Source organism: Akebia trifoliata, chromosome 6, assembly GCF_017979445.1.
Source record: "Akebia trifoliata isolate Shusen 1 chromosome 6, ASM1797944v1, whole genome shotgun sequence".
NCBI lineage: Eukaryota > Viridiplantae > Streptophyta > Magnoliopsida > Ranunculales > Lardizabalaceae > Akebia > Akebia trifoliata.
Window position 1 is genome coordinate 22797588 of NC_141380.1, and position 16573 is coordinate 22814160.

At 36.2% G+C, this 16573-nt stretch overlaps 1 protein-coding gene across 1 annotated transcript; it reads left to right on the forward strand.

Annotated features, from left to right (window-relative positions):
* The first annotated feature begins 2316 nt into the window (after positions 1 to 2316).
* LOC147400424 (uridine 5'-monophosphate synthase / UMP synthase (PYRE-F) (UMPS)) lies at positions 2317 to 15629 on the forward strand. Its single transcript, XM_086446101.1, has 6 exons — positions 2317 to 3207; positions 6478 to 6561; positions 10456 to 10538; positions 10660 to 10747; positions 11333 to 11587; positions 15310 to 15629. Exons 1-6 carry the CDS (start codon positions 2428 to 2430, stop codon positions 15436 to 15438), a joined length of 1419 nt encoding a protein of 472 aa, XP_086302227.1. The 5' UTR covers positions 2317 to 2427; the 3' UTR covers positions 15439 to 15629.
* The last annotated feature ends 944 nt before the right edge of the window (positions 15630 to 16573 follow it).

Genomic DNA, 16573 nt, shown 5'->3' on the forward strand with positions numbered 1-16573 from the left:
TAATTGAAATTTTTTGAAAAAGTAATCGGAGAGGCTTGATTTTTAAAAATATTTACTAAAAAGTATCCTCATAAAGAGAGTACAGACCATAAAGGCCCACTTCATAAAAATAGCCCCCCCAAAAGACGTTTTTAAGTATTATTTCAATCAAATAAGGATACTTTTTAATTATTTCAATCAAATGAGCAAACTTTTTAATGATCAAAATTGGTCAAAGAGTGTCTCTTTCAAATTAACTTTTATATATATATTTTTAAATTTTTATGAAATGTCCCTCCAAGTTTAAATATTTAGATATTTCTCTGATTTAAAATTAATGACTATCCCCTTAACCGTAATCTTCTTCTATGGATTAATGAAGAATGTCCTAGATGACCCAAAAACCCTTGGTTTTTTTTCCTTTCAAAATCAATCCTCTTCAATCTCTTGTATGATATCTATGATGGTAGTGATGATGTAATCTCCATCGTCATTCAATGTCATTTCATCATAATTATGATTATGATCACCACCATCATCATCATTCATTATCATCCCATCATCTTCATTGTCATCATCATCATTGTCATCTTAGCGAGATGAAGAAGATTAGGTTTGGTAAGTAAAAAAAACAATGGTACTTTAGATATTTGAAAGGGTAGTTTATGTATTTTATAAATTAAAATTTGAAAAGATCCCTCTTAATCTAATATATTCTATAAGGGGCGTACTGATTGGTCCATATCACATCTCAAGGGAATTTTTGGTACTTTCATTAAGAAAAAAAAAAGCTCATGTAGTCATTTTCCCCAAAGGAACCGATTAGTTGCACATCACCTAGTGTTGGTTGCCCTCCATCACTTTAAAAAAGAACATTTGCCTTCCACTCTTATAATTGTATTCCAAAATAAATTAATAAAATTGCATTATTTTTCTTCTTCTTTTTCTTGAAAATGAAAGAGGAACCATAATGCTAAACCGTTGTAAACTTTAAATTTAGTTTTCAAGCTTCATGATCTACAAAGAGGGTAAAAATCTATTGGAGCTCTTGTCAATAATAGGTTTGATGCAAAATTTACAGAAACTCCAATTAATGATGGATTCTTTTTCTTTAGCAGCAATGTAATTTTTTTATTCATGTAACAAGTAGGGATAGAATGGAGATTTGAAAAAAAATAATAAACATTATTTTAGTTTGAAGTGCAATCAGTATTAGGTGATGTGCAATTAGTCAGTCCCCCCTTTTTTTTTTTTTTTGGCAAAAAACTTTGGGCATTTAAAAAGAAAATCTTCATGATCCTGTGATGCTTCAAAATTTCGATAGAACCTTCTTTGCAACATGACATGTGGTTTTGGTATTTATTTCACACCACTTCTTTTTCATCATTATAGGGATACCTTTTTGAATATGCCACATAATTCAAAGAAATGAGTTCAACCAAAATTTTGAAGCCCGACTTCAAAGTTTTTTCCACCAAGAACGGTTTCTTAAGTTGTTGGAAAAAACTTTGAAGCTCCTATCGACTTCAAAATTTTGAAGGAACTCTCTCTATTGGATTACATGTGGCATTTTCAAGGGGATATTCTAGATTTTGATGGAAATGGCGTGAAATAAATTCAAAATGTTGTGTGTCTTGTAACGAGGAGGGTTTCTTCAAAATTTTGAAGTAGCTTGTCCACTTCAAAATTTTGAAGCAGCTTGTTCACTTCAAAGTCGAACTCTTGGGCTTTGTGACGTGTACAAAACAACTTGTTTAACAGTTCGATAAAATCCAATCAAAACATGCCACGTATACTCCGTTCATCCTTCCCAAGATTCCTACCATGATTTTAAATTTCATCCAAGACCGGGATGGCTTGTTTGATACGCCTTGGTATCATCCACCAACGATATAGATAGATAAGTAAAATCTATCAGACAAGATTTTAAATCCTGGTTCATTTGTCTCATTGTTGAAGGAGACCGACTCAAACATATCGAAAAACTCGTCTAAGACAATTCGATCTCATTCATGGACGAGAGATGTTAAAACGAGTTTTGAAACCATGATTCCTAATAGATTTTGAACTTATTTTTATGAGTCGTGATAGTCTGACTTAAGCATGTGACATAATCAATTGACGTGATCGGCTCGAAAATCCTACATCTACTCTCCTCAGGATACAAAACTATACCTTATTATGGGGATCGTAGTTGTGTATTCCGAAGAGGGTAGATCAAATGGTGAGCCTGTCACGTCATTAAGTCGATTGAGTATGCCACCCTATTTTTAAACACCTTTTTAGAAAAATGGAAATGTTAATTATTACAAGAAACAAAAGGGTCATTCCACTTCGAGGTGGTGAGGTTTATTATTTCATTCCCTTAATCCCTTTCCCTTCCACTAGTGGTTTATCATTTCGCCCCACTCAACTCTGAAACAGAGAGAGAGAGTAAAATCCTCATCAATGGAGTCTCTGATTCTGCAACTCCACGCCATTGAAGCAGTAAAGTTCGGAAACTTCAAGCTCAAATCAGGCATCTTCTCTCCAATCTACATAGATCTTCGCCTCATAGTCTCTTACCCATCTCTCCTCACTCAAATCTCTCACCTTCTCATCTCCTCTTCAATCTCCTCCTCAACTTCCTTCGATCTCGTCTGTGGTGTCCCCTACACTGCTCTCCCCATCGCCACCTGTGTTTCCATCTCCAGCAACATTCCCATGGTCATGCGTCGCAAAGAAGTCAAAGATTATGGAACCTCAAAAGCCATCGAAGGTTCCTTCAAAGAGAATCAAATCTGTCTTATTGTTGAAGATCTCGTTACGAGCGGGGCTTCGGTATTAGAGACCGCTGCGCCATTAAGGGCTGTTGGTTTGAAGGTTACAGATGCTGTTGTGCTCATTGATCGAGAACAAGGGGGGAGAGAAAATCTTGCTGAGAATGGGATTCGATTGCATTCGATGATTAAACTTACGGAAATGATTGAGATTTTGAGGAAAAGTGGGAAGGTTTCGGAGGAGACGGAGAGCGAAGTTAAGGCGTTCTTGGCGAAGAATCGAAGGGTTTGTGCTCCAACTATGGTAATGGAGCCCAAGAAGATTAGGGTTTCTTATTTGGAGAGAGCAAAGATGGCGAGAAATCCAACGGGGAAGAAGCTTTTTGAGGTGATGGATGCGAAGGAGAGTAATCTGTGTTTGGCTGCTGATGTATCTACTGCTGCGGAATTGCTTGCAATTGCTGAGAAGGTCTGCTCATTTATCTTTTTTATTTTTTTGAATTTAATTGCTAATATTTGCTTCCTATCTACCGTTTGTTGTTACTTCAAGTGCTCTATGTCCACTGTGAATCGACCTTCTCATTGTTTCGTCCAACATAGTCATCTTGAAATCTCTGTTGGTTTTTGAAAAATCAATGGAATTAATTTTTTTTTTTTAATTGTACTTGATCATGAGTTTGAATGTTTGTAATATGCATAACATGAAATTTGTGGTTGAGTTATCAATGGTATTTTGCGTAATTGACTAGGCTGGCCATGATCCATCACAACCTAATGGTCGTAGCCTTGGTACCCATTTATAGAAATTCAAAGCACAGTGTCACATCTTCATACTCATTGAGCTTCCTCCCCCTTCATCTGGTAAGGAAAGATTGAGAATCGCATCAACATAGGCAATGACAGAGTTCTGAATTTTCTGTTGTATCTTGGAAGTTAGTCAAGATGGGTGGACCTAGTGATATATTTTTTTTCTTGCTTATGTTGTATTGGATCAGTTTGAAGAGGTACTTTAGTGGATAACAAAGGAGAAGAGAGACTAAGAAGAAGAACTGGGAAACCTCCATTATAGATAAGAGATGATAAACAAAATGAGTACTGAGATACAAGAACAGAGAATAGGAGAGAGAGAGGGAGATAATGGAGTGAGAAATCAGGGGGGGGGGGGTGACGAGGGGAAATGAGAGAATAAGAAAAAATGTGGGTTTTTCAACTTTTGTCTTGAGTAAATGACATTGACTTTGGTCAAGGGACCAAGACCTAATCTTGTATTTGTTGGAGAGGGAGCATGGTAACCCTAGTCTGGTTGTGTGTTTGAAACTGGGTAGCCTCCTGATTTTCGTTGTTGCACGTTGGAAAGCTTCTATGGGGTTGAGGCGTGCAACCATAGGGATCAATGTTCAAGCCCCACCAACTCCCTCTCCTTTATGTCAATGCCAATTTTTTGAGTGACTAAGGTGAATAAGAAATGCTAAGCGCTTTCCACCGACCTGCTGCCCCAGTTTTAAAACCTCCTATATCAACCATCTCATTCCCTTTAAAGAAGCGGGAAAGTTGATTTACCCAAAGGGCCCATCCAAGAACTAAAACGGAAAAGTTGAGCATGGGAAAGTAACCAAAGTTGAGCGGAAAAGTTGATTTACCTATGGTCAAAGTTGTGAGAGATTTATTGAGAGGGGAAGAAGAAGTAACCAAAGTTTAAAACCTTCAAATATTCATTCGTCCAAAAACTAAAACGGAACCCCCTCACCAATGTGCCAACACCTCTACCCTTTTAACCATTTCATTTTCTTGGTTCTTTGGTTCAAAAACTAAAATGTTTCTGTCGATAACAATTATTAAAATGTGACAGTTCAAACTTAATTTAGTCAAGACTTGTGGTAAAAATACCATAATTTTTATAATTTCTGGAAAAAGATAGTTGAATCCTCTTTTTTCATTCTATTGCAAAAAGTTTCATATATTTATCATTTTTCTACAATTAGTTATGTATTTTTAAAGAAAATACTAAGACAGCATTTTTCTACATTTGCAGAATAGTTGAATTATTTTGAGTTACTTGTTTTATGTACTTGGAAATTGAATTGGAATCTCATGAATACTAAGGAAAGATACAATTTAGAGTCTTTGTCCTAAACCACTAAACTGTTTGTAAAAATTCCTAGAAAAGTAATTTTTATAAAAATATGTGATCTTGTTTGGTTGGGTATGTGTTGAGTGACTCCGGTTTAGGTATGTATTGGCTATGCCATGTAAGTCATGATGGATAAAGTAATTAGCAGAATTTCAAGTTATTGAATTCCTTGGGCTCTGCCATGCAGAAGAAAAATAAAAGACAGAAGTGATAACGGTGCCAATCAAGGTTTTTGAACATGGAGGCATGGTCGAGATGCTTCAATGGCTCAAAGCATTACACATAAGCCTCATGGGCATGCCTGTTTGATAAACAATAAAAAATAGACATAAATAAGTATTAGGATAAATTTAGTGAAAGTGAGAAACTTAGAAAGAGTAAAGGTGCTAGCTTGCTACAATGGTTAAAATTTGAGTGTTGATACCACGACTTGGGTTCAAAACCATCCTTTCCCGTCTAATTAATAATCACTTATTCACTTGCTTAGCAAAAGAGAGAAGAAAGAGATTTTGGAACAGTTTAAAAAAAATGTTGATCCATTTTGTATGAGGAAATGGATGTTTTTGCTTATATCACATATCGCAGGGCGGCTTACTGTTGCACTGAGAATTAGGGAAGAGGCAGGACACTGATGGAAAAAAATTGAACTGTTTAATCAATCACATCTTGCCACCACCAACATATGGTACACTCACATGGAGCAAGACTTTAAAAAGGCATAGAAGGCCTGAGACATCCACTTTTTTAAAACCAGAGTAGATGAGTTAATTTCCTAATAACACCTGAGTGGTTGAGCAATGATATAGCAACCTGGATGTGCTGCCCAGGGTCATGAGAACGAGTCTCCCCCCTTCTCGCGACTTTACTTTATGTGCCTGTTCGTGGTGGTAGGACATATCCGCGGGGATTAGTTCCACTTCCAAAGGGGGTGGGAATATCCTGTGACATAAAAGAAAGTTAGTTGTGTAACAAATATTTATGCCTTTTTAGTAAAGCTGCAAGGTGGCACACCCGAGGCAAGCCTCTAACGGCATAGTGAAATTATGCAATAGCTTACTTTGATTTGTATGGCATCAAGGGGGGCATGTGAGTTTAGGTGCTGTCTAAAGATGAGGGTGAATGTTAGAGAATAGTTGCAGGCTGGGTTGTGGACGATCATAGACAGTTATGACAACATTTGGTTCAACAGCTTTAGGAATCATGACTTAAATCAAGCAGATTCAGTGACAACTACTTGATTATTTGTCACTTTTGGGAGTTTGTCATCTGGGACCTAAACACAAGGACATAGTGGTTCTTTGTATCTTAGATCTGATTCCATCTCCCTTTTTAAATGTATTACTTTGCTCTTGTTTCCTTTATGTTGGTGAAACCCGAATTTTGGTTTTGGCCCATTTTATTTGTTTGATTACTGATTTGGGCATTAAAATTCTTTTTTATTTATTCAACGGTTTGAAGCTTGAAATTCTTTTTGGTTTGTCAGAAAGGGGCTTTGGCTTTGCTACACTCAAAACAAAGTTGCTAAAGGGAACAAATTCCATCTCACATATATGGAGGTTATGACATCATTAAAAAGTGTAAAAATTCTGCCTTTTTTTTGTTGTGCAGGTTGGACCAGAAATTTGCTTACTGAAAACCCATGTGGACATATTACCCGATTTTACACCAGAATTTGGTTCTCAGCTGCGCTCGGTACATTTTCTAAGCCTGAGCATTTCATATTAGCACAATAGCACTTTTGTTCTGTTTCAATTTTCTTATGCAGTGCAAGGTGTCTTCATTTGTTTACCAAAGCAACGAAGAAGGATCATCTTCTATTTCTGTAAGATAACTCAGGTAAATGCATGTTTTGCTGGTTTTGAAACTTAGGGAACCGTTTGCTTTTACCAATAAGAACAAGGAAAAAGAACATAGGTAACCTTGCAAATCTTTGATGTTAACACTCACAGTCTTTAACCAACTTGGCACGTTGGCACCTTCTGATGTTATATGTGTTGAGTGTATATTTTCCTTCACTCTCAGGTGAGTCATACCCCAGTTAAGCATCGTGACCCTCTTATATTCATAGTTCTCCCCTTCTCCAATAGATCGGTCTTTTGGAGTAGTTGGTTGGTTAACATGATATCGGTGCATTGGTTCGTATAGGTCACATGTTCGAATCTTTCCACCCTTATGGGTGAGGGGGAGTGTTGAGTGTATATTTTCTTTTACTCTCGGGTGAGACATACCCCAGTTAAGCCCCGTGACCCTCTTATATTCATAGTTCTCCCCTTCTCCAATAGATCGGTCTTTTGGAGTAGGTGGTTGGTTAACATGATATGATAAGTTTGGGGGTCCAACTCAAAACCAATTGACAATGAGTGGAGAGGCTCAAGAGCTTATTAGGAGAGAGACAAGGCAATGAGTGTCTAATGTGAGACTAAACTTAACACGCCCCTGCACATGTGGGCCAGACTGGGCCAAAGCACGTGGAGATATGAACTGGGTGACGTAGAGGAAAGAAAGGCCCACTTTGATACCAAGAAGAATTATAGAAAAGTGATTGTCAAGTCTCATAATGAGAACTTGGTAGATATATATTAATAAAAGAGTAAATGGATGTAAATGCCCTTACATAAAAATAATATAAGAGAGAAAAATAATAAACATTAAACATTATTTCCAATACTCCCCCTCAAGCTGGTGAAAATATATCAACTAAGCCCAGCTTGACAAGATAAGAGTTAGTGGCATAATGACCAACAAACTTCATAAGCATATCGGCAAGTTGATTTGAAGAAGAAACAAAGATTGTTTGAAGAGCACTAGATTGAACATTTTCTTTGAGAAAGTGAACATCAACCTCTATATGCTTGGACCTTTCATCAAGAACTGAGTCAGAGGTAAGCATGATGGTAGATTTGTTATCACAAAGTAAAGTGGAAGAACCAAAGATAGGAAATCCCAGCTCCGTCAGTAAAGATCTAAGCCAAATAAGCTCACAAGTGCCAAGGGCCATAGTCCGATACTCAACTTCAATAGAAGAGCGGGAAATTACATTCTGTTTCTTACTTTTCCATGAGATCATGTTACTACCATGGAAAGTACAGTACAGAAATCAGAGGTAGATTTCCTATCTGTAAGAGAACTAGTATAATCAGCATCAGTGAAATGAAACAAATGTGGTTGGGTAGTAGACGAGTAGAAAAGTCTAAAACCAAGACGAGATTTAAAGTAACAAAGAATACGATAAACTGCATCAAGATGAAAGAGAGAGAAGGGGAGAAGAGAAGAGAGTTCAAGGTCCCAAAAGTCAAAAAGGAAAATCCGAGGAGTCGTCGATGGGTCCTTTAGGGCTCTGATACCAATACGAATTATGGAAAAGTGATTGTCAAGTCTCATAATGAGAGCTTGGCAAATATATATATATAATAGAGTAAATGGATGTAAACGCCCTTACATAGAAATAATAGAAGAGAAAAAAATAATAAACAATAAACATTATTTCCAATAATATTATCTATTCAATTCATGGCTTTATATAAAAATAAATGGTGGAACACGATTTGTTGATGATATCGTACATATAAAGTTTAAAATTAGATAAATAAAATTTGAAAATATATCCATGCGAACAAAGCCTTATGCAAGATGGATAACATGTTATGTGGTATATCTGTTCATCATCATCAAAGCCTTGTCCCCAAAATCTGGGGTCGACTGTTTGTGTCTTGCTCCTCTATTCATTTCTCTTCAGATCTGTCTCTTCTTTTAATTCAAGAGTCATCAAATTTGACTTCACTACCTTAAATGCATTTCCTTTCTGATCTTTCAAAACCTTTAACTTGGCACATTTTTTTAATTGGTGTTCTTATTGGTCCTTATTGTACATTAACAAACCGTCTCAATTGACTTTCAATTAGTTTACTACTTATTGGGGCTCCTTGTGCATATTCATGAGTGCATTCATTTCCAGTTTTATCCTTCTTAGCCTTGCATTCATCCATTTCAATATCCTTATCTCTGTTTTGTTTTCTCTGTGGTTGTTTTGTGAAAATTTTCAATCTGTTAAATACAACAGCCAACAATATGTGGTGCCAATCTGAGAAGCCAACAGTTCTTTGTTTAAAAGAAATAGCCAATTCCAGCAGAGCCCTTTTTGGACTGATTTGAATGGCTACATTTGTAGCGTGGTATTCATCTTTCTGTTTTGCTTTCTCTGTGGTGGTTTTGTAAAATTTTGAATTTCTCAACCTACTAAATAAAGTTAGCTTTCATTTACTAAGAAATTTTAACAGCCAACAATTCCTTGTTTAAAAGAAATAGCAATTTCCAGCAGGGCTATTTATGGACTGATTTTAATGGCTACATTTGTAGCATAGTATTCATTATTTCTGGAGGTTGTTCATTTCTCCAACCATGGCTTTTAGTCATACATGGAGCCCTGCTTTATTTAGTTTGATAGATTAAGCATGAGGCCATGCTTTATCCTGGGTGGGATTTTGGATTCATGAGGAACTTCAATTATTGGGAGGTCCCAGAGCCTCGTTGACCTAACAAATCAGCTTGATCTTGTGCATAGAAACGTCACAGAAGTTGATGGGAGGGAGTGGACTTGCACTAAAAGTAATATCTTCTTTGTTAGCTCTTTCGCTTCACCTTTTTGGTGGCCTCTCCAACTCTCATTGTTCATTTCCCTTCCGGTTCATCTGAGGTTCAAAGGTTCCTTCGAAAGTGCATTTCCTTATTAAGTCCGGAGTCGGTGGACCAGTTTTAATGAAATTATCTTTACCTATAAAAAAAAAAAAACAAAAAAACAAAAAACAAAAGACAGTCAGTGGACCACTTCTTACTTCACTTTGAGCTCTCCGCTTCTCTTTGGTCTCCCTTTCTGCCCTTTTTGATTCCTAGTTCGTTGTTGGCTCTTTTCCAGAGTTGGGCCATTCATTGTTCTTCGGGATTAAGGATGCAGTTTCTTTAAGGTAGGATATTTTGTTAGAGGTCCTTGGGTTGCTTTTCTATCGGTGCATGCTTTGTCCTGAGTTTAAAGGTGCATTCTTTGAGAACTTTTTGTTTAGATGGGCTTTGTTGTGCGAGGGTTAGGTACTTTTGCTGTCTTTCATGCTAGGAGATAGCAAAGTTTCTATACCATCTGCCCTTATGGAACCGCTCCTCCCCCTCTTGTGCAGTTCAATTTCCATTCTAGGTTTTTTCACAGTAAGCTTTGTTACAAATACTAGTTATATAATTTTTCCTGGTCAAACAAGTTAGGAAATTGCTAGGAGTTAAGAAACTTACCGATAGTAACAATAGGAAATGCGACAATTATAACGTTAAGAGTCCATGCAGTATCATTCATGTTGATGTGGGCCCATTTGACATGTTGATATGTCTCTATGTCGGTAGGTCTTAATACAAACACTTTACCATAATGAGCTGTTCTCAGTTAACACACCTGGTTACTATTTTCTAAGATGAATAATTACACCAGCTATCCTAGCCTTGTCATTCAGATTGAGGTTGCAGGTACAATCGGCCACTTTTTTTTATTGTTAATTTGTTCATCGGAGTCTATGCTATGAGCTGATTGGCTTATTTGTATTAAAGATTGCAGAAAGACATAATTTCTTGATCTTTGAAGATCGTAAGTTTGCTGACATTGGAAATACAGTTACCATGCAGTATGAAGGGTGAGCATCCTTCTTTTATCCCATTTTTATATTTGTTGATGTGGCTTATGTTGTATCGGTTTGTTCATCATTTTTCTTCCTTGTTCTTGCTGTTTAAGGTTGTTGATTCTATTGTTTGCAGAGGTATCTTTCGCATATTGGACTGGGCGGACATTGTTAATGCACACATTATCTCCGGTCCAGGCATTGTGGATGGCCTGAAATTGAAGGTACATTGAAACTTGGCTGTAATATCTTTATAAATTACTAGAAGGTGGCATGTGTACATGTATCAAAAGGGCTTATTTGTAATTTAAAATATTGGTTAAAGGGTTTTTGAAGATTACATAGTAAAAAGTACACTTTCGTTATTTTGAAAATTAATCAACGTGATTATAAGTTGCAATTTTCTTGATTTTTACCAAAATGACTCTAATTATTTTAAATTTAAATAAAAAAGTGGGGGCATTTAGAACCTCTCAAATTTTGGTGTTGAACCATGTGCACATGTATCAAAAGGGCTTATTTGTAATTTAAAATATTGGTTAAAGGGTTTTTGAAGATTACATAGTAAAAAGTACACTTTCGTTATTTTGAAAATTAATCAACGTGATTATAAGTTGCAATTTTCTTGATTTTTACCAAAATGACTCTAATTATTTTAAATTTAAATAAAAAAGTGGGGGCATTTAGGGCCTCTCAAATTTTGGTGTTGAATGACTTCTACTGTGCCATCTCTCATTATAATAGTGAAGATTTGTAATGCTGATCTTGAGATTTTATTTATTTTTTATGAACTCTGGTACTATATCTAGGGGTTGCCTCGTGGTAGGGGTCTGCTACTGCTAGCAGAAATGAGCTCCTCTGGTAACCTTGCAAAGGGAGATTACACGGCTGCAGCTGTGAAAATTGCAGAAGATCATGCAGATTTTGTGGTTGGTTTCATCTCGGTCAATCCGGCATCATGGCAAGGTGGGCCAGGTCATCCAGGGTTGATTCATGCAACTCCTGGAGTTCAATTGGTTACTGGAGGTGATGCACTCGGTCAACAATACAACACTCCTTATTCTGTGAGTTCATTCCCACTACACACTTTGTTTTACTTTTCTATTTTTATCTCTCTATGTCTAGTGACTTGATCCTGAGATAGCACCGTGTCTGGCAAAACCAATATCAGGAGAATTGTTATTATCATCCTTAGTTGTTGTGACTTGTTATTGTGTTAATAATCAAGGCTTGATTAATGTGTCTCGTCCGAGACAATACAAAGCATTCCAAGACCATCCCTTAGAATCCTGAAACATTAATGTGACAGGATAAATTTTTAGAGCTGCTATTGGCACCCCAACTTTTACTTATTTTCTTAAATTATTTATCACACCCCAATTAATGATTAAAACACCCTCTTGAAACAGTACGAAGGTTTGGCTCAAATTATAATCTCAACACAGTACAAAACCTTATTACATTTGTTGAAACAATTTCAGTGGTTGTTTACAATTTCAGTGGTTGTTTACAATTATGATCAGGCTCATATTTTAGCTATACAAAAAAAAAAGATTAGGCTTTTATATAAAATTCTAAACCCCAAAAATAGAAATATAGCAGAAAAAAAATGGGAGCTTCTATTTGCACCCCAACTTTTACTTATTCCCAACCATTCACTCATTTTCTTTATTTTTAATTGGGGTGTAATAAGTAAAAGTTGGGGTGCCAATAGCAGGTCTCTAATTTTTCTTTCCAGTCTTGGCTGAAACAGCCGAGACATTCTTAAACAGAGCAAAACTTTAAACCATGGTAATAATAACATTTGGAAGATGTTGGCCCCCTAATTGACTGACATTTCAATAGGGGGATTCCCGTAAATATAATGGTTAAGAGCATCTCCAACCCATGGCTTTTCTTTTATAGATTGATTAATGGTTTTTTTTTTATATCGATAAATTAATGACATTATTTTTGGATGGATGGGGTTTATTTATTTTTTGATAATCAAAGAAGCGGAATTAATTAATAAGAAAGCACGGTTGGCTGAGGTGGCCCACCGGCAGAGATCCAGTACAAAGGCACTACTCTCTCCCAATACAACACACTACATCCCACCTCCCTACAAAATCCTGAAAGAAAAGACCACTAGGTTTCTGAATAGTTTTTGACCACAAGAATAACAAACCAAGGATTGAAAGGAGAATGCCTTTTGTTTCCATAGCCTTCCCTTCTAAAATTCTGCCATTTCGCTCTTTCCATAGACCTCAACAGATTGCAAAGTGAGTGATACCCCATAGCGACCTTTTAGTCCCCAAGAAGTAGTTCTGCAGTTCTAGCCAAGATATGAAAGGGCCCTTAAGGATGCGCAAAGGCATCCTCCAAATAAACTCAAGAAATGCATCCAAACCCCATGAGCCATTCAACAGTGCACCTAAGTGTAAGTCGCTGATTTCACATCGCCACAGCATAACACACAATAGTTTGCCTGGCAAAAATGATGTAGATAGGTTTGCCAACACTTATCTCAATGCGTATGATCGAGTTAAGAAACATCTAAGAAATAAATCAGCATCATTAACCGAATCAACTTGACCCAAACTTTGACCAATCCTCAAGACCTAGTCCAACTTCTCTTAAGACTCTTTCTTTTATTGAGTTTTTATGTTTTAAGTTGTTTAAGTAGTCCTAGTTAGTTTCTATTTCAATTTTAGAAAATTTCTTTTCCTAGTTAGTTTTTAATTTGTTTTATGTTTAAAATTCGTTTATATTCTTTAGGTTATAATTAAAAGTCCTTTTAGATGTTCAAATTGAGTTCTCATAGGATTAGAAGGTTAGTAATATGTTATAGATGGACTAGGAAGTTATTTTTTAGTATTTTAGAAGGTTTCGAAGTTGTTATGGAGTTATCTATATAAAGATTTCCAATAAACAAATTTAGTGAAGTTGGTTTTTTTTTTTTTTAAGATTGATTAATAAAAGAAGAGACATTTCTCCTCTTTCTTTGTTTTTTTGTGCATACGAGCCCCATATTGATTCTTAATTTTAGTGTTTGCTATTGATTTCCATTAATCTCAAATCTAGATTAAAGTTTCTAGTTTGTTTTGCTTGAGATAGAAATTCTTCATTACTCTTATTTCTTGGGATTTTACCCTAGAACCAGATTTTTAACATAAACTCTAGGGCAGAATTCTTAGGAATGCTAGGGAGTCTTGATGTAAAATTGTTAGATTTTTGTAATATCTAATGCATACAATCAAGACTCCCGAGCATTCTTGGGAAGCCACGATCTTCACCTTTCTGGAGTATTCTTGCAACATCATCAACGTTGTGTGATCTCAAATATTCCTTCCCAAATATCTCTACAACTGCTCGACCAAACTTTTTAATACATAAAATTGCAGTGGGCTCACCGATTTGCATGTAGAATCTGCAGCTCCTCCCTACACCATCATTCAGAACTCAGTTGTTATTTTTGGCAGAAGAGAAAGTCTGAGTCTTCCAAGAGGATCCCTCTTTTGTACAAAAAAGTTGTCATGATCGGTGAAAACGGCGATGATACAGAGGAATAAACCTTGATGCATTCGATATTGTCTGCGGAAATGAATTTCACCATAACTGTGTCTCTCGGAAAAGTAGTCATTCCATAGTCGAATATGACATTAATGATTGACTACTATATGTTCAGGAACTGAACCTCCATGTTTTGGTGGGTCGTCCTCTTTGAGAGCTTGGGCAATGAAGGTGTATAAATGAGTTAAAATTGCTTGTTTCTCTTCTCACTCTAGCATTTCTGTTGCATAATCTGGGGAGGGTGGTAGAAAGTATCGATCGTCATTGGAATCTGAAGAAGATATGTGAGAGTGACCTGCTCCAAAATTCATGTTTATGAGAGGGTTTCAAGAAATTTGGGTGGGAATGAGATGATGTTGTTTAGTGGTATGTTGGCTTTTATTAAAAAAAAAAAATGGGAGGAAAATTGATGAATGATTGACGAAGTTTTTTTTTTTTTGAGAGAGGGGGGGGGGGGGGGTTGGAATTAGTGAGTGATTGAGGTGTCAATGAGAGAAAAATTATTGGTAAATGATTGATTAATGTGTCCATTTATTTTAGGCCATATGGTATAGATTTAGATTGACCAACTGTATGGATATATAATTCATCCATTGTTGAACCTGCATACCAAAAATGAGCTTTATCGGTGATGTGTATCTATTAGATTTAAGTATTTACAGAAAAATAAAATCTAATGGTGATAAATCATTCATAAATCAAAATGAATTGTATTTTAGAGGAGGGGGTAAGTTGGAGTTCAAAAAAGTTTAGAGAGAGAGTCCTCCAAATATAGGGAATATGCTCTTTTGGAGGAGCATTATAGAGGCATGGGTTGGAGATGCTCTAAGAAAAATGAGAAAAACAAACACAAATTTATTCTACTATAATAATGCTAGTTTCTTTTGTTCCATGCCTAGTAGCAGGAATCTTCTATCCGTCAAGCCACTACCGCTCTGAAATCCTGTTATCACTCTTGCTTCCAGCCATAAAATAATCCAATTTCTAGTTTTTATGATTCTCCACTCCCAACATAAAGCCACTTCCATGCGCTTCTCAATATTCTGCAACGTAAAATAAATTCTTTCGATGTTAGATGCATATAAATTCAAAGAAGACTGTAATACAAATTAATGCTTTTGTTTTTACAGGTTGAATAGCTTTAACGATTTGGATAAGCATTGTCCTTTTGACCAGTAGGATTTATATGAACTTGTAGCAGCTTTCATTAAATGTGATGTGAATTGTGTCTCAGGTCATCCGTGATAGAGGTAGCGATATCATAATTGTCGGCCGAGGAATTATAAAGGCTGTGAACCCTGCTGATGTTGCTCGAGAGTACCGTCTTCAAGGATGGGAAGCATACAAGGCAAGATGCATATAGGACTCTCACTACATTCTCGTTCACCAGTTCCCTCACTTGCCAAGGTAATGGTTAGAAGCAAGTATTCTGTTTAATCAATAGAACTGCAAGAGATCTCATCATCAAAGCCTTATACCAAAAAATTTGGCAATTTTGGCAGAAAAAAGAAAAAAAATTGGGGTCGACATTTGATTTATCTATTTTCTGTTATGGTTTATCAAGTAAAGTTAGAGGGGGGGGGGGGGTTTGAATAAATTGATAGTAATCCTTGTCCTTGTCTGACCATCTATTTTGCTTTGGTTTCACAGTTATCTTAATAACTCGAAATTATACTTTTGTGACGGTTTTCAACTGTTAAGATTTTGTTCAAGCAAATTTTCCGAGTAAAGCAAGTCCGTTCAGAAGGGGATTTGAATCTCTGTTTTAGCATGGTAAAAAAAATGGGGATACTTTGGTCCAATACTGCTTGGAAGGATTGAATTAAGGAATGAGTATCTGAAACCTATTAGTCAATTTTGGGTCTACCATCGTGGATCTGATTATTTCATTTTGGTGGCCTATTGGTTGAAAAACCCGGAAAGAAATTAGTACATCTGAAAAATTCATCCAATACTTAGTAGCCAGTCATACGTTAAAAATTTCATCGGAATATAAGATCTACGGCCAATCGAGATGAAAGTTGGAGTCCAAACCAGCCAAGGCTCGTAAAAAACATTCAAATTGTTCTGAGCTTTCATAACTGAGGGCTGGAAATCATCCATTATGAAATTCCTAAACACGGTCATTTTGGATTCTTCTTTTTAATTTGATTAACCTAACATGAAGTTACTAGTATGCCTAGGGAGGTCCAATGGAGAAATTTTTGGTGATAATAATAGTTCAAAGGAAGTAAGCAAAGACTCATATGCCAAGAATCGCGTTGATGGCTAGAAGATAATCAAGGACAAGTAACACTGTGGGGATGTAAATATGTAAAAATTTAAAAACGTGATGAGTGTCAAGGATGTACAAATTAGTTGACATTATCGTAGTAGGATCGAGATGGGTTGGAAGAATTCTCGAATTTTGTTATATAGGAGTCAGGGCGGAGCCAAGATTTTCTTGTAGTGGTGGCAAACTATGTGTAGTTGTATAGTTGAAGAACTTGAATGGTGGG